General features: G+C 39.9%; 6 protein-coding genes across 11 annotated transcripts; 1 reads left to right on the plus strand and 5 right to left on the minus strand.

Moving 5' to 3' along the window:
* Positions 1–9,857: 9,857 nt before the first annotated feature.
* On the minus strand, positions 9,858–12,379 carry LOC104737773 (transcription factor UNE10). Its single transcript, XM_010458025.3, has 6 exons — positions 12,047–12,379; positions 11,472–11,952; positions 11,299–11,391; positions 11,044–11,109; positions 10,163–10,540; positions 9,858–10,044 (listed from the first exon to the last, which is right to left on the minus strand). Exons 1-6 carry the CDS (start codon positions 12,142–12,144, stop codon positions 9,961–9,963), a joined length of 1,200 nt encoding a protein of 399 aa, XP_010456327.1. The 5' UTR covers positions 12,145–12,379; the 3' UTR covers positions 9,858–9,960.
* A 160-nt stretch (positions 12,380–12,539) lies between these two features.
* Positions 12,540–13,989, minus strand: LOC104737775 (type III polyketide synthase C). Its single transcript, XM_087480437.1, has 2 exons — positions 13,788–13,989; positions 12,540–13,691 (listed from the first exon to the last, which is right to left on the minus strand). The coding sequence occupies exons 1-2, from the start codon at positions 13,987–13,989 to the stop codon at positions 12,709–12,711; spliced, it is 1,185 nt and encodes a 394-aa protein (XP_087336563.1). The 3' UTR covers positions 12,540–12,708.
* Positions 13,990–14,218: 229 nt separating this feature from the next.
* On the minus strand, positions 14,219–15,200 carry LOC104737774 (Plastid-lipid associated protein PAP / fibrillin family protein). Its single transcript, XM_010458026.3, has 3 exons — positions 14,686–15,200; positions 14,525–14,590; positions 14,219–14,414 (listed from the first exon to the last, which is right to left on the minus strand). The coding sequence occupies exons 1-3, from the start codon at positions 15,156–15,158 to the stop codon at positions 14,315–14,317; spliced, it is 639 nt and encodes a 212-aa protein (XP_010456328.1). The 5' UTR covers positions 15,159–15,200; the 3' UTR covers positions 14,219–14,314.
* A 2-nt stretch (positions 15,201–15,202) lies between these two features.
* On the plus strand, positions 15,203–17,685 carry LOC104737776 (putative mitochondrial import inner membrane translocase subunit TIM21). 2 transcript variants are annotated; one of them, XM_010458029.3, is made up of 8 exons: positions 15,207–15,593; positions 16,081–16,146; positions 16,244–16,262; positions 16,354–16,472; positions 16,671–16,849; positions 16,938–16,986; positions 17,091–17,210; positions 17,320–17,685. In XM_010458029.3, the coding sequence occupies exons 1-8, from the start codon at positions 15,264–15,266 to the stop codon at positions 17,476–17,478; spliced, it is 1,041 nt and encodes a 346-aa protein (XP_010456331.2). In that variant the 5' UTR covers positions 15,207–15,263; the 3' UTR covers positions 17,479–17,685. The 2 variants fall into 2 exon arrangements, with proteins under 2 accessions (XP_010456332.2, XP_010456331.2); XM_010458030.3 differs by lacking the exon at positions 16,244–16,262 and having other exon boundaries at positions 15,203–15,593; positions 16,081–16,126.
* On the minus strand, positions 16,460–18,707 carry LOC104737778 (actin-related protein 2/3 complex subunit 5A). 4 transcript variants are annotated; one of them, XR_015577598.1, is made up of 7 exons: positions 18,483–18,707; positions 18,322–18,394; positions 18,118–18,218; positions 17,778–17,863; positions 17,413–17,509; positions 17,044–17,242; positions 16,460–16,959 (listed from the first exon to the last, which is right to left on the minus strand). XR_015577598.1 is itself a non-coding variant. In XM_010458031.3 (4 exons), the coding sequence occupies exons 1-4, from the start codon at positions 18,569–18,571 to the stop codon at positions 17,728–17,730; spliced, it is 399 nt and encodes a 132-aa protein (XP_010456333.1). In that variant the 5' UTR covers positions 18,572–18,707; the 3' UTR covers positions 17,658–17,727. The 4 variants fall into 4 exon arrangements, 2 of the variants coding, with proteins under 2 accessions (XP_010456333.1, XP_087336564.1); XR_015577599.1 differs by having other exon boundaries at positions 17,044–17,247; XM_010458031.3 differs by lacking the exons at positions 16,460–16,959; positions 17,044–17,242; positions 17,413–17,509 and having other exon boundaries at positions 17,658–17,863.
* An 831-nt stretch (positions 18,708–19,538) lies between these two features.
* Positions 19,539–22,888, minus strand: LOC104737779 (cationic amino acid transporter 9, chloroplastic). Of its 2 annotated transcripts, none has more exons than XR_015577600.1 (8): positions 22,097–22,888; positions 21,595–22,004; positions 21,327–21,503; positions 21,019–21,243; positions 20,727–20,898; positions 20,395–20,631; positions 19,988–20,083; positions 19,539–19,910 (listed from the first exon to the last, which is right to left on the minus strand). XR_015577600.1 is itself a non-coding variant. In XM_010458032.2 (8 exons), the coding sequence occupies exons 1-8, from the start codon at positions 22,332–22,334 to the stop codon at positions 19,770–19,772; spliced, it is 1,701 nt and encodes a 566-aa protein (XP_010456334.1). In that variant the 5' UTR covers positions 22,335–22,888; the 3' UTR covers positions 19,539–19,769. The 2 variants fall into 2 exon arrangements, 1 of the variants encoding a protein (XP_010456334.1); XM_010458032.2 differs by having other exon boundaries at positions 20,727–20,903.
* Positions 22,889–22,922: the final 34 nt, after the last annotated feature.

Genomic DNA, 22,922 nt, shown 5'->3' on the forward strand with positions numbered 1-22,922 from the left:
CTCTCTCTATCTTCGTTGTCGTGTTCGTCTTCGTTTAAACGTTCTGGTATGTGTCGAGTGTTTAGTTTCGAGTTTTCCGGCTGAATGTGGGTTTTTATCGATGATTTACGGCTGATTCTCGCCATCGTTAATGATGGCTGATTTGTTAGATCTATTCGATTCGATGGCTGATTTGTTTTATTTTGCGGCTGAGTTACGGCTGAGTTTTGTATTGGTGACTGAGTTTTTTTGTGCTTTGGATATGAGTTATGTATTTGTGGCTGAATTATGTTATACTTTGTGTATTAGTTTGTTTTATGTTATGGCTGATTTATTTTATGCTTTACTGATGAATTATATTATTTATCAGATGTCGGTGGTGATTATTTCTGAAGAACAAGCAAGGGATTACCTCCCAAGACTATACGCTGAAGGAAACTCTAATCTAGAGTTAAGAGAAATTAATACCAATTTCAGGATGGGAGAATTCCCTGCGATTAGGGAAGCAATAGGACAGGATGTGTGGGAAAAAAACGAAGGATCTACCTATTGGAATAATCTCTAAGCTAGTTGATAGCCAATTCGTCTGGTCTGGTAAGCTAGTACATTTCCTACTATGTAACCAGTTAAGGGTACATAAGAAGGAGCTTTGGTTTGTCGTCGGCGGTCAACCTATCAGGTTTGGGTTGAATGAATTTGCTCATGTGACGGGGTTAAACATAGACCAAATGCCTACTGAACGGTTTGAACTTGAAGAGGAACACAAAAAGTTCTTCAGACTTTTGAAAGTGCCTGGTGGGGAAGGTCCATCATTAAATGAACTCAGGGAAGGACTGAAAGTGTGTCGGTCATGGATAAACCCTGATCACCGTAAATGGTTGGGGTTGTTGCTTCTTCAACACATTAGACTTTATGGTTTGCATCATAACTGTAGAATTCCATATGAAAGTGCCAAAAGAGTTTTTGATGATGAAGAAATGAAAACTTATCTGTGGGGTCGGTCAGCATTTGAAGCCCTTGTTTATAGCATAAAGTTGTTGATGCCTACGGGGAAATCGTACACCCTTAGTGGGTTTACACCCGTGTTACAGGCTTGGGCGTATGAGTTCATCAAATGCTTTGGAGATCGGTTTGGAAATGCATCAGCTGAAGATGATGCCATACCGTTGCTTCGATGGCATGGAAACCATACACATTCAACGATGGAAACGGTTATTGCTGAAGAGATCAGAGCGCTTAGTGAGGTAAGGTTTTGATTGTGTTATGATAGACTGATAGTTACTGGCTGAGTTATTGTTTTAAATGATGGCTAAGATATGGTTTATCAGTGGTTGAGTTATCATTTAGTTTAGTGATTGCTGAGTTATGGTTTAGTGATTGCTGAGTTTTGGTTTAGTGATTGCTTAGTCATGGTTTAGTGATGACTGAGTTATGGTTCTATTATGGCTGATTTATGTTCTATGATGGCTGATTTATGTTTCTCTTATGGTTTAGTGATGGCTGAGTTAAAACTTACTGATGGGTTTCATAATCTCTTATGTTACAGATGCGTGTCTGGATAATGGTTGCGATCTATTTCATACGTGGCCAGATCAAGAAGACGACCCAGCTGTTGATCGCCTGATCGAAGACATACATATGGATACATTTGTTAAAGGTTTTTGGGATGCTAAGGGGGGGAGTGATAAGATGATGAAGAAAAAGAAAGCTAAAGCAGTTGTTGAGCCTGAATCTCATCCCGCAAAGAAGCAGAAAGTACAGAAGGATGAAACTTCCACCATTCATGGTGGTGAATCTGGTGAAGGAGCAGGAGCTGCATAGGAGAGGAAGAAGAAAGGAAAAAAGGTAAGTTATATGGTGTATAGTGAGTTTATATTTTATGTAACCTTTCGTTAGCTTGTTTACGACAGTTTGTGTATTTGTTTCAGTTGGCTAGTGAGGAGGAAGATGCGGGGGAAGATGTGTCGGTTAGAAATCTTTTTAACTTGGTGTCTAGGTTAAACTCAAGGTTTGACACCCTTGATACAAACATTGCCAATATGCCTTCTGATCTGGAGAAGAAGATTTGAGATAGTTTGGAAACCAGGTTGGAAAAGAAGATGAATGAAAGGATGGAAACCAGGTTTGGATCTTTTGATCGTGATTTCAAACAGATGAAAGATCACGTGCTTTCCATGGGTGTTGGACAAACTGGCCAAAACACGGGACCTGCGATAGACACGGCATCTGCATATAAAAATTTCAAAATAACGAACCTATTACCAGAAGACATTCAGGATAAACTGTTGACACCAAAAGGTCCACCAGCAGTTCCCGGAAAAATGCAACAAAACTACTCTGACAACAGTCCTCCGGTAATGTCTGATTTATGATAATTTTATGGCTGATTTTTCAGAATGTTTAGGTTGAGTTATCATTATCGTTAATTGTCTTCGCTATCTTATACAGGAAAAGAAATCTGTTGATGACAGTGGTTTGGATGGGATCAGTAAGAATCTGATGGATGAGGAGGAGCCACAAACTTTTAGTTTATCCCAATGAGGAGGAAGAGGAACCACGCACTGTTCGACATCGGCCTCGGCAATCTCTCTCATAACCTCTAACCTCTGGTGCTCTGCCTCTAAGTCGACAAGTTCTCCACCCAAGATTTGATTCAGTTGGGATATGTGAGTGTCGATTAGTTCCACTTGATGCTCGAGGGCGGTCTTCTCTTCCTTTTTCTGCATATGATTATCCATCATATGCAGAATTGCTGCATAGCGATCTTTTGTCTCCGCCTCGGCTGCGGCTCTCGTCTGAGTAAAAGCTTCGGACACGGCCAATAGTGCTTCCTCTTCCCACTCGAAATCTTCATTTCTTTGACGTTTACTGGAACTTGAGCCGGCCATGCATGGCTGATTGTCTTTGTCTCCCCACTCTGCCTTGCGTTTTTCACTTCTGCTCGAACCCTCTCCGTCCATAGCTCAGCTATCAATATAAAAACAACTGTCACCAACTGATATATGCAATGATCGGAAAATATGCAATAGATTGAGAGGGCATGGAGAGGAGACTTACATGTGTAACGATCGAAGGAAATGCAATGTAAAGATAGATGAGATTTGAAGGTGAACTGTTAGACGAAGATCCAATATTTATAGGTGCAATGAGCGGAGAAGAAGAAACCGAAACGATACAATGAATTATATGAATATAAAGAGAAAGGTCGCGTCTATTATTAGGTTAACTTGGTTTCCCGCCAAAATATTGCTTGACGGCTGAGTTATAGTTTTACGAGAAAACGAAAGGTCACGACGATTCATGTGACGGCTGAGTTATAGTTATTAAAAGAAAGGTCGCGTCTATTATTAGGTTAACTTATGGTTTCCCGCCAAAATATTGCTTCACGGCTGAGTTATAGTTTTACGGGAAAACGAAAGGTCACGTCGATTCATGTGACGGCTGAGTTATAGTAAGTGACAACTGAGTTATAGTAAGTGACGACTGAGTTATAAAATTTACGGGAAAACAAAAGGTCTCGTTTATTCATGTGAAGGCTGAGTTATAAACTCAGCCAAGGTCTCGTCGATGCGTTTATTACAGGATTAATTTTTGGTTTCCCGCCAAAATATTGCTTAAAAAAATAAAATTGTTAGTCTATTTATTACCTCTCAACTACAGATAGAACCAAGTGACTGAGTTATAATATTCCCGTTTCTTTATTCTATTACCTCTCAACTACAAACTAGAATAATTTTTTTTTTACAACACTACGTCCGCTCGAGCACCCAAGATGGCGGATCTCACCGACGATGTTTTCATAAAAATCGTTTCCCTTGCTGCAAAAGATCAATGGTGGTCACTTGGTTCTATTTTAAGGACTGGTCGTAGGGGGAAAAAAGCAGTATACAGTAAAGAAGTTCTAAAGACAGCCGCTATCTATTGCCTTTGTACTGATCCATCACAAATCAACACATCCAATGCCCCTGATGGTGGCCTCCAAATTGAAGGGTGGTACAAGCCTTTCTTCGTCAAATGCTTTGACGCCGGCAACCCCATTGCCATCTACTACGAAGGGCTAAGGGTTGTGGTTGAGGATAGAGATATCCAGCGTGGGATTGATATTCTCAGTCGTATTGTATCGGCCGATGCTGATGCCACCTTAGCATGTGGGGTACTAAATATTTGTCAAGGGAATGAGGTTATGGCCGTCCATTACCTCCAGTTGTTTGATGCACATCATTATCCTTTGATGTCTTCGGATGCCATGGAAACCGGTAATGATTTCCTGTATGAGTTATCTCGTTATAAGACGGCTCGGAAAAACTCATACGCAACCTCCCATCGCTATCCTGACAGCCTGTTACTCCCTTCACCCACTTGTGCTTGGATGTGTTGTTTGGATTATGGTTTCCATTCTCTCCGCTATGGAGACTCTGTAATCATGTGCAAAAACTGTAACCTTTTGTGGTTGTCCCTCAAAGTGTCTGAGATCCTTTAGGGTTTCCAGCAGTGATTTCCAGTTTTACTTTAATATGTTTTATGTATCCACCTTTTATGCTTCCACATTTTAGTATCTACTCTCACTTTGAGGCTGAATTATAATAATGTTACGGCTGAGTTATAGTTTTACGGGAAAACGAAAGGTCACATCGATTCATGTGACGGCTGAATTATCAAAATGAATTATCTATTATGGCTGAGTTATCAAAAGAAAGGTCGAGTCTATTATTAGGTTAACTTACGGTTTCACGCCAAAATTTTTCTTAACAGATGAGTCATAGTTTTACGGGAAAACGAAAGGTCTCGTTGATGGCTGAGTTATCGTAAGTAATGGCTGAGTTATCACACGAAACAATCTGAAAGTAGATAGCTGATATATATGACTTGACGGCTGAGTTATCAAAAGGAACAATCTGAGAGCAAACGACTGGTTTATACGACTTGACGGCTGAATTATTACACAATAAAACAAATCTCCCTAACTACATCCGACAAGTTTTCACATTGTGCCCAACTTGCTTACATCGCGAACATGTTGGTTGCTTCCTAGGGCATTTATTTTCAATGGCAACTTCCAAAGATGATTTAATCCTACGCTTCTTGGGCCTTCCTGGCTGGTTCACAACAATCGGAGGCAAGCACTTCTGATTATCCACATCTTCAGGAGCAGGGAATGATTCATCTGGAGGCATGATTGAACCAGCCCATCCGTTAACCAAATCGACACTCCTAAATTTCTGATCGCACATGGATATACGAGACACATCTATATGCTCTGCAGCTGCGATTGCATGGATGCATGGTATTTTCTCGTGGTCGAAACGACGGCATCAGCATTTTTTTAGTTCCAAATTTACAACATGCAAAGATGATCCATAGCTCACTTGCACACGTACAACATCAATCGTTAGTACCTCCATAAGTCTTGCTGTGGTGTCACGTTCCTAGTAGGGAGTAGAATTAAAAAAAAACGTTTTAGACTGAGTTATGAAAACAATTATGGCTGATTTATGGAAACTATAATGGTAATGACTGATATATGGAAACAGTTACGGCTGATATATGAAAGCTGTTATGGCTGAGTTATGTAAACTTACCTGTAACAGTTTCTCAACATCTCGAGTGATCATTGTTAGCTGCGATTTCGCATCCTCTCTCCATTCAGAAAACCATCTGGTCATCATATTCCGTATTGATTCTAGCAGTCGAACTATGGGAAGACTTCTAGCATTTGACAGTGCATGGTTCATTGATTCTGCAATATTTGTTGTCATTAAATTGTACCTTTCACCCGGGAAATGAACACACGCCCATATTCGGACACCAGCTCGTTGGAGGTATCCATGTAGTTCAGGATGATGTGCTTCAATCTCATTGAAAGTCTCATTAAAATCAGACAGCCTAAAACAACTTGCCGCTTTTTTCACCGGAGGGAACAAATGTTTTCCTTTGAAATTCACCAAGGTGTTCTTATACAAATGGTAAGTGCAAATTCCACGCGAAGCCAACGGATACACTTGACCAATCGCTTTCCCTATTGACTTATGTCTGTCGGAGATTATCGCAAGATCCTTTTCGTCAGGAATGACAACTTTGAGTTGTGTAAAAACCAACGCCAAGACTCATCATTTTCAGTGTCAACAACAGCAAAGCTAATGGGAAAATTTGAAAGTTACCATCCTGAGCTAAGACTGTTAGAAGCGTCCCTTTGTAACTACCATGGAGAAACGTTCCGTCGACGACAACAACTTTGCGCATGAAAGCAAACCCAGCAATAATCGCACCAAAAGCAATAAAAAAATATTTGAATCTGTCTTCATCATCTATTTGAAGACGCGTGACTGTACCCGGATTTTCCCTTCTTAACTTGTATATGTAAGAGGGCAACTCGCTAAAACTATCCTCATGAGTCCCCTGATCGATGTGCCTTGCATTCAGCAGCGTTCGATATGCCTTCCAATAACCCATCTGTTGACACCAAACAAATTAATAAATCAGCCATTACATATAGATTACTCAGCCGACACATTCGAATAAGTCAACCGTAAATAATGAATAAAGCAGCCGTAACATGTAAATAACTCAGCCTATACATACCTATAAGTTAACCATTATTATCAATAAGTCAGTCGAAACATAGTTATTACCTTTAGACTAAATTGCTTATTGAAAATGACTCCGACACTTTTAGGTTTAACATCCGGACCAAGACCACCAAGATAGTCCCTGTAAAGACCTGCCAATACATCAACTGTTGATTGGCAGGATCTAATAGAACGTTCCGTCACAGAACATGTGTGTTCCGAATCGTACACACGAACATGAAAATCTGGGTCATTCCCTTGTACAGATGCACGAACTCTCCAAAGACATCCTTCAACCCAACACCTAAAAACCACTTGTCTCCGATTTGATACTGGTACATTAAAATCAAATCCATCCCTTACCGAAATAAGTTTCACGGGATTCCTGAACTCCTTTTTGCTCTTGTATCTTTGTCCTACAGTAATTTTAGCGTTGACACCTCCAACCTAATAGCCTCCGGATTCATCTTCGATCCGACAAAGTTATCATCTTTATGAGCTTTCTTCTGAGGAGGCGGAGTAGATGGGACTTCCTCTTTACTCCGAGGCTCGCCCAATACAGAAAATTGCTCGTCATCAGATGACTCACCATCGGAGGCGTCGAAAAAATCAAATCGGCTTGAAAATTCATCGTCTTCTTCTTCTTCGTCAGATGCTACTTCGACAGCTTTTTCTTCTTCGTTTTCTTTGTCAACGATCTTACCATAATCAAAACAAGTGCCTTCAAATCCCCCACCATACACTTCGTATGTAGGTTCTACTTTCGAGTCACTGCTTATCATACTTCCTCTAGCTCCACTAGTTTCTGTAGACTCTTTCGCCGAAAACTCTAAACAGAGACGTAGCTGATCGGATTTCCATAGCCCCAAAAAACATTGCAACTGTCGATCATTGGAGACAAAAACTGGTGGAGTATCATGCGCCATTAGTTTCAGTGCCTTATGTGAGAACATGTAGCTCAGCTTTAGCTCATGGCTAAACGCGTCCAATCCGTAGTCTTCAAGAACAAGCTTCACAAGCTTGTCGTGTGTTGTGCCTCCATCTATCTGCATAACTATACAACCTCTATCGTCGGTGTTAAATACATATCTCTGTGTCTTTACCCAATTACCGGAAACAACTAGAACCGGAACTGGATCCATGAAAGAAAAATGAAGAACAAGGTGAAGAAGAAGTAGAAGAACAAGGTGAAGAACAATGTGAAGTAGAAGTAGAAAGAACTAGGTGAAGAAGAAAAGTGAAGAAGAAGTATAAGAAGAAGGTAAATAGTTCACTTATTTACCAGTTGAAGAACGACGTTTCGTATTTCCGGAGAAAAAAAAAGATGACATGGAATGCTGACATGGATGTTGCGTCCGACGTGGCAACTCAGCCATCAAATAATTAATAACTTAGCCTATATAAAACTCACTCACAACATGAAAAACATTACAGTAATTAAAAAAACATTATAGTAATTAAAAAGCAAAAAAATTGCTGCCAAATTCAGCCGCTTCATCAACTGAAAATATGTAACTCAGCTGTATCGTTTAATAAGTCAGCCGTAACTGAATAACATTCTAGTAATTAATTTTTTGCTACTAAGTCAACCGTCCTGGTTGAGTTGTATGATAAGTCAACCTATCACGGTTGAGTTGTACGATAAGTCAACCTATCACGGTTGAGTTGTACGATAACTCAACCGTGATAGTTGCTCATAAGTCAGCCGTTTTTCATAACACAACCAGTCGGAAAATGATAATTCAGCCGTGTCGTATTGATAATTCAGCCAAAATTTTGACAACTCAACCGTAAGGACGGTTGAGTTATAGCATATCTCAACCAGATTTTAATAAGTCAACTGTAACGCTTGATTGAGTTATGCTATAAGTCAACCGTCCGCTCTTACTCAAATGTTTTTTTTCATAACTCATCCGCAACATACCTATAATTCAACCGCAACATTCATCTGTAACGCGTTACGGATGAGTTATGGTTACACGTCAGCGATTTCTGATGTGGCGTCTGACGTGGCAATGACATTTTTGTAATAACGTTTTTTCCGGTAACATAAAACAAGGGCACGCTAGATATTTTGAAATTACCCGAAATATTATAGTAATAAAATCTTTTTTTGTGGATCTTGGTAATATTACCTAATTTGGATAACATTTGAGTAAATCACCTTTAAAATAATCTACATGTACTACGTTTAAATAGATTCAAAAAATACAACTAATATTACTCTTTTTTTTTTTTTTTGGTAACATCGCAACCACCGTTTTCATATCTTTTGGGAGTATCTATATTAAGCTTAACTATCAAAGCCAACTGGTGTCGTCCTTTGGAGTTATATATGATTTGATTTTTTATTTCCTCATATGTCATTTTCTCTCTGTTTCGTATGTTCCAATTATGTATAATTTAAAGACTGCAAACAAAAAACAATGAATATAAATGTACGTAAAAATGTTGTTGCCACAGGTTCACCTAATTATGGTTTTATTTGGATGCGTTTATATACAATTTTTTTTTAATGGACATATTTATTTTTATGTATACACACGGATGATGCTATATATACTTTGATTTCTTTAGTATATGAAATTTTAAGGGTATTTCGCTCAAAATCGTCGTCCCAGAATTAACATTTTTTAAATCAAATCAAAGTTCAGTTATATATTGATTGTACATTCTTTTAATAGTAAAAGGACAAATGAGATCTTTTTATAAGCAAAAATTAAGAAGAAGTAATTAAAAAAAAAAAAGAAGGAGAAATAGATAGGGTTTGTGCCTTGTGGTGACGATTGGATCACTACTTAAGTTGCATTTATCTCATGATTTTAAGAGTCACTTTTCGTTATAAATAATTTGATTTGTTCACAAACAAACGTGTGGTAATGGTCAGGGCCAAGTTGACCTGTTAACAGCCAATCATTTACGGCACCTTTAAAAATAAATATTCCCTTTCTTTTTGGTTTCTTGTAGCATAATAATAACATTATCAACAATTATTGTGGAATTTTGCAGACAACGCATATGCTCTTGTGTTGTGTCTACTCCATTTCGACTTTTCACTTATTCTCACGACGACTGACATAATTAAATTCGTGAAAACGAAGTACTATACTAGACTCTACGTATATTGAACGCACTTTATCTAACAAAAAATAGATCAGTTCGTTTTTGGTTTATGGATGTAAAGTGAAGTTACAAATTCACTCAAACAACATTACCATTATTTTTTGTCGGACGTACGACATCCAATTGCAACACGATCCTTTTTTTTTTAAGTACGTATATAATCATAATTCATGAGTAGCCTATACAATATAAGTTAATTATGATGGAATATATAAAAAATAATATATATATATGTATGATGGAATATAAAACACATATATTGACGTACGATCGATGGATGTTTTTAAAATAATCATTTTGGAATCGAAGGAGGAAGCTGTTGCTGCATTTGCTGATATAATGCAGCCATCCTGCTATATGCTTCCATCGTCGTTGGCTGCAATATTTCGAAATATAAATATGGTCATGCATGTTCATTTTTTTTTTTGGGTTTTTGATTTTGACAAAATGAAGCATTAATGATTAGATATATGAAAATAAAATAAAAAGTCAACCTGTGAAGAGCATGCAAGAAAGGCGGCCATAGGATCTGGGATTAAAGGAGACTGAAATCGAGTGTCGTTGGAAGAAGCATCCCACGATGGAGAAGTCATTGGCGCAAATGGGTTTGGCATCATGTTGGCATGTATATTAGGAGTGGCAGCAGCAGCTCGGTTCATAGAATTCAGGTCCAGGAGACCGAGACCGGGCATCCCCATGCCAATCCCTAAACCCATGGGATTGGACATGAGAGACATTTGTAGTTGTTGTTGTTGCTGCAAGGCCATAGGAAGCATCATGGAAGGCATGTTCATTCTGCTCATCATACTCACTTGTGCTTGAAGTTGCTTCAAGTACTCTATCACTTCATCCAACATGGATGCTTTATCCGTCTAAATCCAAAATAATAATGAAATCAAATCACACTCTTTATATCTACTATAACTAACCAAACCAATGAACATGCCATACGGATTTAGTCAAGCATGTGTTTACGTATATATAAATTATAATACATGTGATATAGATTGTGTTGATTTTTGAGTCGACAGAGGCATAAAATAATTTAAGGGATATATGAATGGACCAGTCGGACCAAGTAATAAAGAGATGTAAAATAAGTTTTTTAGGGGGCAACCAAATATAAAGATTGAGCATAAGTGTGTGGAGTAGAATCATCGTATGAGGTCCATTTCTTTCGATGCATTCACTTTGCTTTGGTCCACCATTTTTTTTTCTCTCATATCATCCCCTCTAGCTATTTTCATGTATACCTACTTACTAGTATTATACTAATCAGCTAACTGACTGTAGTTCGTACGCAGGCTCAATAAGACTTTGATGATTTAGCCACCTATTATGATGCATGTAGAACGACGAGTACATACGTACGTACCTTGCTGGAATTGGGAACCATTTTCTGCAAAGTCTTCATCCTTTGATTGATCTTATCTCTCCTCTTCTGCAAGAAAATTGATCAGCCAAAAGGGCTGTGAATATCCTTAAACTAAATAAATTAATGAAAAAAAAGTCACAAGCATGTTAATATATAATTAATGACCATGCAGGAGCGGCATAGATAAGTTATACTACATAGAACTTGAAAAAGAGTACTGAAAAAGAAAAAAAAAAGAAGGTTTAAGGTGAATACTCGTTCGGATTGATTATGAATAGCAGCGGCTCTGCTTCTCTTGGTTGAAACTGATGATTTGCCTCCGCCTTTCTTCTCTTCTTCGTCCTCCATCTATATCAGGTTTTTTTTTTTTAATTCATTGTTTGGTTTTAAAAAAGGGATATAACTATAGTTCTATATATAGTTCTTGCCAGTGGGCGGCTGTGGCAGACTGAGTCATGATCATCGATGGTGTTATCAGGCGAGCCCATGGATGTTGAGGTGAAACCGACGTCGTAAGTGTCCATGGTCAGGCGCTGACTCCCGCTCCCGCTCCACTCCGGCGCCACTCTGGCTCGTTTTCCACCGGCCATGGTACGACCATCACTACACGACCCCACTCGGGTGGAGCCAACCCCACCGGGCTTGCTCTGTTGCTCCTGAAGGTTTGAGCAAGGGACAAGCGCGTCCATGGCCATGGCGGCTCTGGAAGAGCGATGGTGGAACCATGGGACGAGCTCATCAGTGGGCTTAGGGTTCGGGAGGCGAGTAGCTTGGTCCACTATCGACTCCAAGGTTCCACCGGCGCCTGTGGAGTACTTTGTCGACGAAGCCGTCACTCTCGGTGGACCTAACCCGTGCAAGCCCAGTTGCCCGTTCTCCCACGTCAGCTCGGCTACCTCGTAGTCTAACCTGCAAACAAACATATTATATACTCAACAAAGAGTTATTATCAAGATGATATATATATATATATATATATATATAAACAAATGAAGGTGCATACATGGGGATATCGGCGGCTGTGGTGGAGCGGACGGTGGTGGTAGCTGCTGCGGCCGCAGGAGTATCATCTATGTGACAGTTGGGAACACATTGGCTCATCTTAATTCTGTGTGTATTTTTAATTTAAAAGATTATTTTGTGTTATTGAGATCTTCTTCTCTTTCTTAAAAAGAACTTTTTATGTGAACTTTTGTACTAGTAATGGACAAGTGGGGACATGGTACTTGAATCGTTAACCATATGTATTTAGTTATATAGGTCCCTCCTTTTAATGGCTTGCTTAACACCTGTTGAATGTTTTGTTGACAGCTTAATTGTGAGAATCAAATTATGTAACTCACAGTTTGTTTGTCATACGTTTAGTAGTAGGATTCGCTAAAAGTGGAGGATAAAGCGGTGAATAAATTAAAGCCAGAGAAATCGACATTCTGATTTTGTAAGGATGAAACTATATTACTACGTGGATGCATGAAGGCCCATTACTTTTAACCGAGTGTCCTAGAATCATTGGAACTGTATGATTTACCTTTGTAGAGCAAAACTAAAGCAACCATATACACATATACATGTGTGTGTTGGCATCGGTTCATCAATAGTTAACGTGCCGATTCTCATACTATTTTTTACTTGTTTACATATCTCCGGAGTCCGGATCATAGACATTTAGAGACTCCTCATGAGAAAGCCTTCGAAGGTGATTCCCGGTCCGAAAGCTAATCCCAAACCCCATTCTTCTCCCTCTGTGCCTTTCTTCTCAAGCTCATCTCTCACTTTTTCCATTATGTAGAAGATGGTGTTACTGCTTACGTTCCCATAATCCATCAACGCCCGTCTGCTGCATTCTAGCTTTTCCGGCTTCAGCTTCAGCTTTGTCTCCAGCCCACTCAGGATGGCGGGTCCACCCGGGTGAACTGCCCAGAAAAGGTCATTTAAATCCAACAAACCAGAGCCAGAACCCGCCTTTGCCACCAGCTTCTTGCAGAACTCCTCGACATTTTCTTCGATCTTCTGAGGGAGGTCTCTTCCTAGCTTGAAGCTTATGCCCTCTTCTGACAGCCGCCCGTCGATCACCCCTTGCGTTCCAGGCAGGAACTGCTGCAGAGCATAGTGAAGCTCCATGAAGGGAGATTCGGACTCTGTAGGGTCTGCTCCGATGATCAGGGCAGCGGCTCCGTCTCCAAAGAGTGCAGCCCCGACTAAGTCATAAGGGCGAGCTTTGTTGGGCGGGCGGAACCCCAGAACCGTAGTCTCAGAGGTGGTGAGCAGCACCCGGCTCCCAGGGTTGTTCTCAGCAATGTCTTTGGCCACGCGCAGCCCGCTCAGACCTCCGTAGCATCCCAGAAAATACAGCATCACTCTCTGAACCTCGTTGCTAAGGCCCAGTTGTGCCGAGAGGTAGAGGTCACCTCCGGGCAAACGGAACTCACTGGAGGAAACATAGACAAGATGAGTGATATCTTTCACTGCCCTTCCCCATTCCTTGATGCAAACCAAGCTCGCTTCATATGACATCTGCACAACCGCCTCGTTTGCAATCTCAAGCCTCTGTTTGATTGTTGGGGAACCCTCGGTTGCTAGCTCAGGGTATTTGTGCAGCGTCTCCCGAGACATGACTGTGTAGCGTGTTTTCACAGTTGTGGTTTTACCTAGCATCAACAAGACACGCATACATGCTTATCTTTGCACAGGTGCTCAAAAAGGAAAAGGTTGACAAAGAAAGTAGAGGGAAATGATCAAGTTACACAAGTGTTGCAGCTTGTCTTTGATAGAAAGGTCATCGCATTTGATTTCACGGAGATACTCCTCCACGAGATTTTCCTGGGAAACGACATTGCTAGGGAAGGCCTTACCAAGAGCAAGCACTGTTGCCTTGCCCTGATTTGCAGCCCGCCTTGTGCTTTTGCCTATTTCCATTCGTTTCTCTAACCTTGCGGACGCCAACATCTCTTTTCAGTTTCCCAATAAAACAAAACACAAAGGGTTAGCGTTGGCCTTTTTAACTCATGGACAGAGAAGATAACGGAGAAAAAGGGCATAGAAAATGTGGGTGGTGTGTTTTGTAACAAACACAGACAAAAAACCAAAATATACTCAAGAGGGTCACGCTTTGAATGATCCTTCATATTACTCTCCCTCCCTATCTATATTCCTGCCCCATCTATTTGAGACCCAATGGTAAAGGACGATGAATATTCAGAGGAATTGAAATTATGTATTATATTACACAAGAAAGAAAGAAACAAAGTTTTAACCTAGTAAAATATACAAATCATTCTGTCCAGTTATAAGGAGCACGATCAACAATTAAGTAGTCTCCTCTGATGTCCTTGGCCACTCTGATATCACCGTCCATATACACATTCTCAAACCTGTGGAACCCAAACCCAAAACTCTCTCTCTTTATATGTACATACATATATATAGCATTCAGAAGCAGCGAAGGTCGTTGTTTTTTGTAAATAGATCATAACTAACTCACCAGCCCTTCCCAAATGGTGGCAGTGGGAGCTCCCAGTTCTTCCCTCTCAACACCGCACTATTGAATCTGAAATATCAAACAAAAACGCAATCCAATTAAGCAAGCTACTCTCTCTCTCTCTCTCTCTGTTTCCGTTACTAATTTTGAAAGGATTTTGGAACCTGAAATTGACTCTCTGCGGGGAAGCGATTTGGATATCAGAGCGTACGAAGAAAACACCGTCCGGCGGGAAAGTGATGACGTTATTGAGGATCCGTTTCTTTACATCGATCACCTGCAAAATGTCTCCGGCGCTCGTCCCAAACAAGCCCGCCTTTTCTATGATGAAGAGCTGTTCCTTCTCCGTCGTCCAAAGGAGCCGCCACGTGGCAGATAGAGAGTCGCCTGTGGTGATGGAGCTACGGCCGATTACCGCCATGGATTCGATGGCATTCACGATTGCGTCTCTCTTCGTGGCGTCTTTCTGGGTTCTCAGACCTCGATCCTCCTCCGAGATCAGCTCCAGCAGCTTCCGCTTGGCTCGCTGTGCTGGATTCGCGAAGATCGAACAGCTTGTTCGAAAAGCGCCGCGACGACTGCGGAGTGGAGCAGCAGGAGGAGGAGGACGACATGCCGAGAGCAGCGCGACAGCCATTGTTTGCACTTCCCATCCATGGTTGAGGTTGCGAGTTAGACCAACTTAGAACAAGATTTATCTTTTATTGGGCTTTAAAAAGCTAAGCCCGTTTGGTTTAGGGAAATGGAAAAGATGAACAAGCATTTTTGTTTTTATCTTATGAGGCCAAAGCCCAAGCCCAATCAAAGAGCGCACACGTGCGTGCTTCTTTGTCACGTGTCTACCCCACAGAAGCGGCTTCGCCTTGCTCGTCAAAGAAAAAGAAAAAAAAAGCTTCAAGTTTCATTCTTTCTCCTCCTCCTGGCTCCTGTCACTAATTTTGTGGTACCAGATACGATGATGATGAACCTTGTAAGGAGATCAGAGATGGCCATCGGCCGCCAATCCAAGTCGAAACTGACTTCGTTTTCTTCCTCCGCTTCTTCACAACCTTCTTCTGGAATCCCAAAATCGGTTTCTCTCTCTGCCTTCTCCTTTTGCTCAGTTCCTTGCGTAATTATGATAATGTATTCCATCTAATACTGTTTTTCCCACTCTGGCGGTTTTTATTGTTCAGCATCGTTAGAAAGAATGGCTAGTCTCTTTTCAAAGCTATTACTTCCTCCAATTTAGTCATGGAATTGCATATTACTGTAATACAAGGTTTCCAATATCTGCACTTTGGTTGGTCTGAGGAGGTTGTTTTTTCCATAGACCTCTCGGGTGAATGCTTTGCTCTTCTAGTCCTGTTTGAATTGAGTCTCTCTCTCTCTCTCTCTCTCTCTCTCTCTCTCTCTCTCTCTCTCTAGTAACAAGAATACCTTGATCGTTCGTTATGATGCTTTTAACAAACATTTGACCCCTTTTCTAGTCCTATTCATACTCACTGGTTTCTATTTTCTTCAAAAGGTCTTCTTCCCTTTAATTGTTTTTTTTTTTTGTTTTCTGTCTTTCGATGCAGTTGATAAGCGTTTTACAAAGAGGAGCTTCAAGTCGGGCCATTACTGGTTCGGGTCTCACGAGTCTCGTAAACACAACATTTATTTTGTTTGCCTTCTTACACCCTTTTTTTGGGGGCATATATGTTAGTTTAATTAGAAGCTCTCATTGTTTTTCTTATGCAGGACTCCGCTGGAGCTAATGGTCATCAATTATCATGTGTTATATAATAATAAAACTTCAAATCCCAGTCTTGTGTACTTGTTGTTCTGACAATGATGATCTCTGTTTGCAGGACTATTGTTTCGCCCCCAAGCAAGTATATGTACGGAAACAACTCTTCCAAAGAAGATCAACTCATCTTACCTTACTAGATCTTTTGCATCAACAACTTCTGGGAATCAGCAGAATAAGGTGTGTTCCTAAGAATATGCTTTTGACCTCCTACATTGTTTGTGTTTATTCTTACAAGTTTCTCCTTAATTTCTACCTTCTGTGTTCGCCACTTAATCCAAAACGCAAAGCGTCAAAAGCGACAGACAATACAACTTATGTCATTAAATCCCGAGAGTCTTAAACATTACTGCCAACTCTTTGAAAATTGTTTCACAGGGTAAGAAAGAGGTGACGACTGTGGAGGATCCTTTTGATTCTCCTACATACCACATCCCTGAGAAACCGGTGACCTTAACAGAAGGTGCTTCCTACAGTCTTGTTATTCTGGCTGGGCTTGGGGTTGCTGGAGCTGCTGGGTACGGTGTGTTTAAAGAGCTCATATTTCAACCAAAAGAGTGAGACTTCAGAACTCTTAACTTTCATTTATCTGCTAGGACCCTAGTAGGATTTGGAGTCATCTAAATACGCCATTCTGTATTCTAGGTACAAGATCTTTGACAAAGCCCTGAAGAGAATTCAAGATGATGGTCAGGTAATAAGAAAGTAACTTCATAGATTGATCATAACAGAAGGGTGGGTGGTGTATTACATAAATGAAAGCATCTGTGTTAATGCGGGGATTGTCTTGTTAACTAGGTGAGGGTTAGGATTGGATCCCCCATCAAAGGCTACGGACAAGAAACCAGAAACCGAGCTGCTCGTCAACGTATACCCAACAGAGTATTTACAGATGAAGACGGAGTTGAGCATGTTGAGGTAATTCACCCCTTGTGGCCTTGGAGTCACATCTTTGCTTGTGAACAAAATCGAGGAAACAGAACAGAGAATAGGTTGTTTAACATTATCAAATTTGAATATGCTTCAGGTAAACTTCTACATCCGTGGGACTCAAGGAGCCGGGAAAGTGTACACGGAGATGTTTAAAGACAAGGCAGAGAATGAGTGGAAATACACTTACCTGATCGTAGAGATTCTGACACCTTCCCCAGCCAAACTGATGCTGGAGTCTTATTTGCCCGCCTAAGCACTCGTATATTTTATGGTTGAGTTTATTCCTGAAAACATTCATAAACACGGCTAAGGTTGTTTTAGTTGGGTGTTTGGAGAAAGGAAAGAATTGTGTTACACATGAATGACTTGTTGTTGTTATCAACGTCGGGACCAAGCATCTGTTTGCTAATTGGAAAAAAACAAGTCTAAAACTGGTAAATAAATGCTCAATGTTTATCAATGAAGAATACATTAGTGGCAATATTACAACAAATGGACTAAATCAAACGGTGTTTAAAGTATCAGTAAGACAGCGGAGAATGCAACCCAGACCAGCTCTCTCAGTGAGTTTCTCGTGAATCTTCAAGCACTGATCGCAAGTGGGTCGGTCCCCAGTAGAAAGGCCTCTGTACAAGTACCTGTTCCAACACCATTCAAGTAAACAAAATAAACAAAAATAGCCTCAGGGGAAAGTTACATTCCATCAAAGAGCACAGAGACAGCCAGACACATGAATGGGGAATACAAAACCCTTTGGAGAGAGAGAGAGAGAGAGAGAGAGAGGAGGGGTTTGTATCACACCATTTTGAGTCAAGACTTAGATATATCTATTTCGCAATTAATAATGCAACCAAACCAAAAAGAAAAGGAAAAGAGAGTTTGGTTTTCTTACTTCATGAGAATGTCGTAATACTCGGCATCAAGAGCATTCAGCATTCCATCAATATCCTTTATGGCCATTATAGCTCTGTGTACAACTATCCAATTAGCGGACTGCAATGAGAATGATATACGTGTTTGGCTCAGGAAACAAAATCAAGAAAAAAAAAAAAAAGGAGATTCCTTTTTAATTAGGCAGACAGAGGAAAACAGAGACCTTGCAACGTTCATCGCGAGTTTTGGGAGGCGAACCTTCGAGAGCCGTTTTCAAAGCTTCGACATGTTTGTACCTGCACGCACAAACACTACTGAAGGTTATCTGAGAAAGAAAGGGGGGAAAACTTTAGGGCAGGAGGATAACTCCAAAGGTAATATTACTGTTTGAGTAAGCTTTCAATCTTCCGCGATTTGGTTTCGATCCTCGCGATTATTGCCTCTGCATTATCAGCCTCAACAAATTCTGCCATTCGATCTCTCTCTCTCTCGCCCTTCTCTCTGATCAGAGATTTCCCCTTTTCTTCAGATGATGTGAACAAAGAGAGAGAGAGAGAGAGGAAAACTCACTCAATTGTCGTTTAACGATTTTAAAAAGGGACTGGCTGACGTTTGTGTTGCCCTTAAACGGCATGTACCTTTCATACACTAAATTATCTATACTAGTATTTTTGCAGTATAATGCATTGACTTTAATATCAATTACCAAAAATTTCAAATTAATTATAAGTAATGTTTTAAAAAATAAAAAAAATTTTCTAACTCACTCAACCATGATTTCTTTTTATTTTTATTTGAATTTATATTTAAATTATCTTGAATTATTCTATAATACAAGTTAATAAAAATTATGATTTTTTTCATGCATATGATGTAATACAAATTTTTAAAAACGAACATATATTTCTCAATTTACGAGAAATGCTCAACCGTTATTATAAATATTTAAACTTTATAAGAATCACTAATTTTCTAAAATGTAAATGGTTACAATCTTAATAAATAACATAGCAACTCAAGCTAATATTTATAATACAAAACAATAAATATAAAAAATTAACATGATATAGTGCGAGTTAAAATATCTCTGGACGAAGTTATATAGCGAGACAAGTTTGTCGATATTTATATAGATTTAAAATATCATTAATTTGGTGTTACACGGGTAAAACATCATTCTATTATATTGTTAACACTATCGGTATCAGAAAGTAGACATATCTAATTAAATTGATTAAATAAATATTAAGTAAAAAACAAAATATATTATGATATTATATGGTTTAAACTTTAAATCATAAAATTAAAAATTATTATACAATTATAACATATTTAACCAACAAATAAAATTTATAATTTAAATGACTTGCACGGATCATAATCTACTTTAAAAAAAAAAATGAAGACGAATCGGTAAAGGAAAGGAAAGAAAGCACAAAGTGACAAAACCCATTTTCAGTCATTCTCAAGGCTTCAGTCGAAATGCAGGAGCATACTTATATTCAAGTTTTATTTACAAATTACAATAATAATATCTAAATTCCTCACATCCCATTCAATCCCTTACACTCAAACAGAATATGTATGTCTCTCACGCAACACAGAAACTTGCTATCTACAGTCAACAAATGGCTTGCACCGTTTAAGCAACACAGCTATAATAGTGTAGCATTAATAAGATTCGCTTTCAGTTTCAGGTGCCCTCTGATAAACCACAGTGCTTGTATCTGCGTGGTACTGCCCATACAAGGCATAAACAGCAGTTGCAAGCACATTGACAACAACAAATCTTATCCATGCTTCAAAATGCAACTGCAACGTAGCGGAGATATCAAATTTAGATCATATGGTATGTAGAATTTGTATTAAAGTTAGTTCTAAGCGTGTACCTGAGCAAATAAGAAGATATTGAAGAAAATGCAAACGCATGGCACAATGGGTACACCAGGACAGGTAAACCCAGAACCCAGAGACTGAGCATAAGCCTGAAAGCGAAAAGCTGAGGGTTAACATGAAGCACTAATAGATAGGATGGCATTTGCCAAATATCTCCTCGTGTAATTTCTAACCGATGTTAACAAATATCTCCTCTAAACCAAGAATGCAACGTTACTTCAACAGACAACAGTCACAGACTTTTAAAGTATCACTGTGGCGTTCTAAGTGCCAGAACATGCTACTGCTGGCCTCTATTCAACTAAACGTTTTTGTATCTAGCATTTTAACACTAGTAAAACTCCTTTTTTTGGCGCTATTCAGCTAAGCAGAGTGTTAGCTTATGCTTAAGGCTACTTACTTTGCGAAAATGAAGAACTGCTGAAGCAACAATTGCCACAGCAACGGAGAGGAGAATAAATATAACTGAAGCACTGAAACGGTATAGTATGCCAGCACCAAAACCACTGCATGCAATTATAACAAGGCAAATGACACCTTCCTGCCAACTTGATGTCCATCTATTGGCCGACTCTCTTTCTTTTTTATCATTCAGTCTCAAGGCCACAACACAAGCCGCAACAACTGAATACCCAGTCTGAAAAAATGGACCACCGACAATAATTTTAAACTGGAAAGTATAAGTATCAACTGGAAAACGAAGGGATATAGAAAATTAAGACCATGACGTACCAATGTACCAACGGACAGAATATGGGAAAGACTATGTACATTAAATATGCCACCTAAAACGGCAGCTACAATGCCGCACCAGATTTGAGAATGAAGAGGTGTATGAAGAGTTGGGTGTATTCTGGAAAAGATTGAAGGCAATAGGCCATCCCTTCCAAGTCCCAGATATAACCTGGACTGTTTATCCGAACTATCAGATGGTTACTTAGGGATACCTTGGTTCACATGAGAAACAAGTGACATAATTACAAAAGAAATCCAGGTACATATATATATATATATATATTTTCACCTGAACATAAAGACCAACAAGCAGGGTAGTCGTGAGTCCAGCAACAGCACCAATGCTGATTAAGACTGAGACGAACTTCATACCCTTTGATGAAAAGGCTTCAGCTAAAGGAGCATCTTCACTGAGGAGGCTAAAAGGGACCATCCCGGTGAGCACTAAACATACGCCAATATACAGCGAGATACAAACCAGAAGGCTCCCCATAATTCCGATTGGCAGATCACGCTGAACAGGAATTAAACAGATATAAGAAAAACTGTGTAGATGATAGCAGTGTAAAAATACACTCAACAAATTTATGAGCAGACCTGAGGGTTCTTTGATTCTTCAGCAGAATTAGCAACTGCGTCAAATCCAACATATGAGAAGAACACTACAGTAGCACCAGTCAGAACTGCTTTAAAACCATTAGGCGCGAAAGGGGACCAATTTGCTACATCAATTTCAAAAGCACCGGCACAAATGACAACGAGAACAATGACGACCTACACTACAGAAGAACCAATACTGTCAAGCAAGAAGAGTTTCCGTGATCTAAGGTATAATAAGAATAGTTAAAGAAGGAAGGAAGCGCACCTTGGTAGCAGTCATAAAGGAGTTGACAGCAGAAGATTCTCGCACACCCTGGCATAAAACAAGGGTCAAGAGAGCAAGTAAAACGGGAGCCAAGATATTTAAAGAGAGAACCCCTCCGAAGAGCTCCTCGCCGCTTCCCATCCAGAGAGGGATAGAGCCCTTGAAAGCTGGAAAAAGCTCAAGGAGAGCAACTGCATAACTTGCCAAACTACGAGAGATACTAGCGGCGCCAATATGATAGTCAAGCATGAGTTGTACGAAAACAAGAAAAGCTGTGATCTCATTGAAAGCTGAATATGAGTACATGTAAGCTCCACCAACAACAGCAGGGAAACGAGATGCGAGTTCAGCATAACAGAGAGCGTTCAACACACACGATGCTCCAGCTAGCAAGAAGCTGATCGTGACTCCTACGCAAACAGTAATCAATCAATCAATCGGAAGTTGTAACTAAGCACTAAGCGATTCAAGGATGAGAAAAATGTAATTCGTTAAAACTGACCAGGTCCAGCATCGCGGGCGACGGTTCCGGTAACGACGAAGACACCGGCGCCGATGGAAGCGCCGACGCCCAACAGTATGAGGTCGAAAAGGCCGAGGCGACGAACCAGAGAGTCGGCGGAGGTGGCAGTCTGAGATGACGGAGGAGCCAATGATTTAAATCGGCGAGCTGAAGCACAGAAATGAGAGAACCATGTGGCGGAGGAGAGGTGGTTGCTGAAACCTTCGTGGCCTCCCATGGGGAACTCAACTTGATATGATAGTTGAAGGTTTGGGTTGGGTACAAAAAAGGAAAGGACTGATTAGATCGAGACGGTGAAATCACCCGGATCCGGATCTATTTCAACAACCCGGTGTAATCAGAATCCAAACGTATAACTATTGGGCCAAACATAAGGCCCAATCAAGACCAAGTAACCCTCTCTATGCTACTGCTATGTAATGGTAACAAAAGGTGTTTGACACGATATTTAGAATCGAGATAAATTAATTATTTGTAGATACAACTATACAAGACACCTGAAAGACAATGATGTAGACTACAGGGAAACCAATTTTGTATTTTAAAAGCAACTCAGCCTTATCTAGGGGACAATATAAAACTAGCAGGATATAATACTAGTAATAAGCAAAGAAAAAAAAAATACTAGTAATAAGCTCCTTCGTGCTGCGTGCGGGTAAAGTGTAAACCAACGAGTTAGAAGAACGAAAACGGGATTGGTTCAAGATTCCTTTGCCTATTTTTACTTTTTATAATAAAATAGAGAGAAGAACATTGAGTAAAACGTGACTGATTCTGTGCTTCCCAGCAACTGCATGGTCCTCCA

This window comes from Camelina sativa, chromosome 13, assembly GCF_030686135.1.
Source record: "Camelina sativa cultivar CO46 ecotype springtype chromosome 13, ASM3068613v1".
In the NCBI taxonomy this organism is placed as follows: Eukaryota; Viridiplantae; Streptophyta; class Magnoliopsida; order Brassicales; family Brassicaceae; genus Camelina; species Camelina sativa.